The 6,566-nt window shown below is 29.6% G+C and overlaps 1 protein-coding gene across 1 annotated transcript in view; it reads left to right on the top strand.

Annotated features, from left to right (window-relative positions):
• Positions 1–1,316: 1,316 nt before the first annotated feature.
• Positions 1,317–6,566, top strand: part of LOC106469207 (calmodulin) — a 7,240-nt gene continuing 1,990 nt past the window's right edge. The window contains exons 1-3 of the mRNA XM_013929674.2: positions 1,317–1,444; positions 2,703–2,733; positions 3,761–3,904. Coding sequence (XP_013785128.1) covers positions 1,442–1,444; positions 2,703–2,733; positions 3,761–3,904 — 178 coding nt within the window. The 5' untranslated portion in view covers positions 1,317–1,441. The remainder of the gene's footprint in view (positions 1,445–2,702; positions 2,734–3,760; positions 3,905–6,566) is intronic.

The raw sequence follows: 6,566 nt of genomic DNA, 5'->3' as shown, positions 1-6,566 counted from the left end.
TATAATACAAGTGTAGATTCACTTTTGTCGTATTTTTTACTTATGACCTAACAGTGATTTTTACTAAATAAAACGCATAATCATTTATTTTTTCCTAGTAATATCACATACAAAATCAGAGATGTTAAAACAAAATACATTATATAGAACGAATATAAGACTAGCTAGTAGATAAAGTATATAAACAAACATAGCTACTTTTGTTATCACACATTTTGAACCATTTGCCACAAAACGAAATATATATGTATGTGAATTTTATCTATGGTATTCTTTCCCAGGCTGTTTTTAGAATTTCACATTAAAAAAACTTTTGGGCTATTGGAAGCCCTTATTGGGGTATGTAACTTAAAAGTCGAATCATGACTTTGAATTGATTTTGTAACACATTCTTTATAAGCCTAGTCCGAGTAGTCAGTAAAACAGTCTTAAGCGAACAACATATCTAAAACAAAACTTAAAATATCTGAATTGTTAAAAAAAAATATGTTCATAGCAGCACGGTTCATCTGTTATTTAAGTTTGACCTTCTGGACTTTTCCACAAAAACATTATTAAGCAACAATAATCATTCAATTACATTCCAATAACCCTTTTCCCTGACTTCAGGTTTAGCTTAAATATTGGTTTTCTTGCGATAAGAAAGTAACTTGTTTTTATTTTATTTTATACATTTATTAACATCTGACAAGAACATTAAATTAAGGAGTAAAAAGAAAGAAAACTCCATCTTTCCGTCAATGATAGCACAATTTTTAATCCAATTTCACCTCGAATTTCTAAGCAAGCTGAGACCAGTTCATCATTGTTGATATTCACAAAATATAACACACATACACTACATAAACGAATTTATTATACGTTTTCGCAGTTATGTATTTTATTAAGACGGTAAACTAGTTCGATCTTTTTAGAGAAAAACATGTTTCATAAATTAATATAAAGCTGAAACATAAGATCTCACCATAATAAACACTAAAATAGACCGCGAAGGCTGACATAGTACCTCGGAACAGATCTGCATTAGCTTAGGTTTAGGACAAACGCATTGCAGAGACAACATAACCAATCGTATTTCCCTAAGCAAAAGACTGTTCTGTAGTCCACGCCACGTGCTGTAGACCGAAGCGCAACTTTAATTTATTACCACCAGGTGTTCCGCACTGAAAACCAGTTCTTGCTTTATTGAAATATAAAACATACAAACAAAGTGTGCTGTACATTACTGGAAGCCCCAAGTTATGTATTAATGAAATATTATTTGTTATTGAATCATATTTGTTATTAATTGAACAGCAGATGTAAAATTTAAATCTGTGTAGGAATACATTAAGACTGGGTGCACCAAGAGACATCTGCGTTCGATTTAGAAGTGTGTGAAACTTTATAAATTATAGAACGTTAGGTCTTGTGTTGAACAACATACAGAAATTTACGAAATATGGTATGTATTCTAATTTGATTATAATTTATATGATATAATTAATGTATTGTACGAAAAATTAAACTTTAATTTTACTTTTGTTATTGCCATGTTTATGAGATGTATAATCAACTCTTGAATTTAACTTTTACTTTTTAATTTAAGTAGGGTACTAATGCTAACTTACTGGCACTAACGTTAGTTTAAATTAAGAAATAACCCTAGTTGAATTTGCTTTTCAGATTTAGAATTTAAACTAAATTGTATAACTTGACCATTGTTCATTTAAGCTGGCGATAGTTATCTTCTATTCTAAGTTACTAAGAGTAAGACAACGTAACTTGTTGAAATTTATAGGTTATATCATCAACTTAAAACAGTTCAAGCCGAAAGTGAAAGTTTGAAGAGTATTTTTGACTAATTCGCCATTCAACCTTTTAAATGTAATGAAATACTGTTTATCTTAACGTGCAAGTTATTTATTAAAACATGTGCCACCCTTAAGTCCCCAACTAAATCACAATTGTAATACAAGATGTACACGACTACATCTATCAATCACTTAATCAATGTAAAACTAAATATGTTGGCCTAAGTAAGAAAAGTGTCGTAACACTAACAACTAGACCTAATATTAATGATTAAATTAATATCTGATATTAATAATAAATTTTAGTTACACACGCACACACACACACAGTCTCACACATACATGATACATAGGAAAACACACTGAGTTAGTGAGTATAGATGTTATATGTAGAGAACTTAGAAATAGATTAACATTCCTTTTGACATCTATAATTCATTTTCGTTGTATATTACTATCCTCCAAATTGAACTGGAAAAGGTATAATGAAATAAATATATTTTCACTACAAATCATTACATTCTCTTGACTGCTTAGTGGTGATAGTTTGAATTCTGTTAACTAATTTTTTCGAGTCAGTGTATGTAAGACATTAATTTTAAATGGGCTTTCTTGGAATGTTTATTGAGAATAATATGTGAAAATTTTCTGGAATTAAAATACTCCTACAAAATGTTTTTAGATATGTAGGTCTACTACTGATGAGAATAATTGACTATTTTTGCATCTTATAACTGATGTAAAGTAATGGGGAAATATAGTTTTAAATACGTTTAATAATTTGTTTTTCTTGAATTTGAGTTGAAGGTATTTAACTTTAGTCCCATGTTTGTTCATAATTACAAATTGATGAATGTCTTCATGTGTTGACCTATATATTTTGAATATAACTCACTTTTCTTGTTGCAGGCAGATCAGTTGACAGAAGAACAGATTGCAGGTACTGTAACAATTAAATGAAATGCTACTACAACAAGGATCAAACAAACACAATTTATTAGATATAACAGAAAAAAAAAAACTCTTTCAAACAACTAGAATACAAATTTTCTCACACACGCATATATATATAAAACAAAAACAATTAGTAAACCGTGGCTAGGACTAGGTACAAATGTTAATAAGCAATACAACATAAACCTGAATATTATTCAATAAAAACAAAGGAATTAGGAGAAAGAACAAAAAGATTAAAAACCTAATTCACCAGAGAATAACACAATGCTTCAAAATTAAACCAATCCTCGGTATCAAAAACAATATCAAGCAATAATTAGCAATAATTTTTTTGTAACTATATCTTGTGACTAGCTATTACCATAAATTACATAATCTTTGACAACATTTATATCCGTCACCATTAGGGGAAGTGTATCCATTTCATAATGCATATGTATGCAAAATCCATGTGCTCTAGATTAAAGGTGAGTTAACTCGTTAATGTAACTAAACTTTCATAGTTGAACTAAGTGATAAAAGGAATAATAAATGAATGGTAAACAAAATAATAAAAGTAGAATTTGATATCTCACAGATAACTTAGTTCAACTTTAAAAGAATATTTTGATATCTGATCATGTGTCTAAGGTATAGTCATTCTTGTATATCTCTTGAAATGGAAGTGTATTGCATATCATTGCAGTCAATGCCACCACTGTTAAAATGTATTACAGTACACAATGACTTACAAAAATGTACTTTAATTGTGACTTAAGTGCTAATGTAGTACGTTGAGTAAACATCAATACAATTTTAATAACATAATGCCAATTTGTGGTGATTTTTATTACCTAACAGTTTTTGCATTGGCTACGTTGTAACTATGATGATGACTGTTTCATGCTACATAGATTCTGGTTCCAAAAAAGTTTCACATATTTGTTTTGTCAGAAAGAAAAGTTAAACATATTTCATAAAAAATGCCTTTTAAAGTATTGGCCAAATACCTTATTAAATGTTTTTTGCAGAATTCAAGGAAGCTTTCTCACTTTTTGACAAAGATGGTGATGGAACCATCACGACTAAAGAACTTGGAACTGTGATGAGATCACTAGGACAAAACCCTACTGAAGCAGAATTACAGGATATGATTAATGAGGTTGATGCAGATGGTGTGTGAAAGACTGGAACATCTTTACTAATTAAGATTCTGCTTAAGTTAAGAAACATGTTGCTAATCAGGTTTTTATGGATGAAAACCTAATAATAGTCATGCATGTTTTTATTTGCTAAGTCATTGGTAGTAAGTTATAGAATAACTTTTATTTTTTGTGCAGTTTGAAGGGTGTGTTGGTTGTCTTCCAAACTGGATAATACTATATAATTTTAGCAAATATGGTAGAAACAAAATGTTGTTTTGGCATTAAGTACAAGTCATCTCTCCAAAATATTTTTCTGGGATGTAGAACTTTTGTTACAAAATATTTATTTTATTAAAAACATTTTTTATCCTTTTTTTATTATTGTTAGTGTTTCAAGATAAATAAAGGCTGGGAAGTGAAGTATTTAAGTTGCTAAACCATATTTTAATACAAAGTTGTTTCTTTTGGGATTGTTATAGTTAATTGTATTAATAAGTATATATGCAGTGAATGTTGTATTTTAACTTGACATTTTCACCTGTACAGTTTACTGTCTCTAATTGCATGCTTTATCTTGGGTAATTTTGTAAGCTTTGTATTTAGTAACCCAATTAAAATATAAGTAATGTAAGCACCACTTGTTACTGGGTATTTTTGTACACTGTTATGACCTTAATTACATTCTCAGTTAATCATTTGTTGTCTACTGCACCCTTTATGATACATTTAATTCTGTGTTCTTTTTAAACTTTTGTTTCTATCAAAAACTTCTTACATAATAGCTTTTTTTTATAGTTGGGATATTGTGAACTAACTTTTTGAGGTATTAATACTGGTGATGGAATTTAAAACAACTAAAACATCTGTAATTAAAGATGTTTTTTGATATTAGTTTTTCTAATATTTATTATAAAACTGTTTTCTGCCTGATGAATATGTTATCCTTTTGTGGGTGGGTGTTTGTATAATATACATAAGATTAAAGCTTTCTGTATAATTTTATTATTATATGTTCTTCATGGAGCTGGAAATCAAACTTTACTGGGGTTCAGCTATAGATAAAAGCAATATAATATTGTTACATTAACTTAAATATCTGTTATTGTGTGTGATTTAAAAAGATGTGTGTGTAGTTTTAGTATGAAGCTTAGAGTTCCAACTTTTTAAATCTTTATACCAGATTTCCACAGTTCAGAATTTAGAAATTTACTTGGAATGTTTTTATAGCAATAGAATGAATGGAATGAAAATAACACAAAAAAAACTATTTGTCCACTCCCTGAGATAAATCTTGCCATCGCAGGTTTTGGGAAATATGAATTTCATACCCATATAAGTTAATACAGCTTAGCAGTAGATACCATATTGTGTTATTTAGTATGTCTATAACATAATTGTATCCTAATTTTTAGTTGTAAAATGTGACTTCAGTTGTTGCTAGAAAGTTGTTTATGTGATATTTGCAACTATAGTATAGTTCATATTACTTAACATTACTGATTATTTTATTTTATAAACTGTTGTGCAGTTCCCGATAATTACCACCAGTGGTTATTGTTATATTCTAAACTGTAGTGAGGTGTAGCATGGTCAGGTGGTTAGGAAGTTTGATTCACAATCTGAGGGTCGCGGGTTTGAATCCTCATCCCGTCAAACATGTTTGCCCTTTCAGCCATGGTGGTGTTATAATATGAGGGTCAATCCCACTATTCATTGGTAAAAGAGTAACCCAAGAGTTGGGGATGGGTGATGATGACTAGCTGCCTTACCTCTAGTCTTTAACTGATAAACTAGGGATGGCTAGTGCAGATGTAGCTTTGCATGAAACTCAAAACAAACCAAACTAAACTGTAGTGCAGTTTTTAGTATTTAACATTGCTGGTAATGTTGATCTATGCCACTGTGTCTGTAGTTAACTTATTAACAACAAGGGAACATTTGGTCCTTTAGGGTTATCCTTGGATAATAACCTTAAGAAAAGTAAAAAGTTAAGTTCTCCCTTAAGTTAAGTCAGTAACTCTGTTATAAAGTTTGTTTTTTAAATTGTCTTGAGTCTATCCTGTCTTTTAAGAATCTTAAACTTGTTCTCTTATCCATTTATCTTAGAATGTGGCATACAGAAATAATATTTTATCCTATTATCCACTGGATGATCTTTTAAGCTTAATATTGTTATGAGCTATGTTTTTTGTTGTAACTTGTTTTTTAGCTAGAGAGCATAGAATGCCTGGAAGATTCTAAGTTGATGTCAATTTTTTTTCACATAATTGAAGGTAGATTATATATAAAAGAAAGTTTAAGTTTGTAGAACTATCTTAAGATGAGTTGAATCAGTCAGTGTTTTTGTGAAGTTTTGGATTTCTGTTTGCTGTCGAGCTTACTGAGTTACTTTTTACAAATAAGTTGATTTTGTTTTACATTATTTGCATGTATCTTATGTTATTTGATGTCATTTGTAACATGCCCAGGGATCAAGATATTACATTTCCCCCATATTCGAGGAACTTAACTTTGCTTGAAAAATTTCATCTTTTTTAGTTGGCTTTCCCAATCAGGAATGCATGGTTCAGCTGTACTCCTTTAGTTATAACCAGTGAAAGTGAACATATTCCATGGATTAAATATAAAAAAAAAACAATTCATAAAGAAATGCAAATTTACGTGAGGGAATATAATCTTGCTGATAGCTTTG

Source organism: Limulus polyphemus, unplaced genomic scaffold, assembly GCF_000517525.1.
Source record: "Limulus polyphemus unplaced genomic scaffold, Limulus_polyphemus-2.1.2 Scaffold3356, whole genome shotgun sequence".
Taxonomy (NCBI): domain Eukaryota; kingdom Metazoa; phylum Arthropoda; class Merostomata; order Xiphosura; family Limulidae; genus Limulus; species Limulus polyphemus.
Note: the sequence above shows the minus strand (reverse complement) of the source record. Positions and strands in the feature narration are given on the sequence as shown.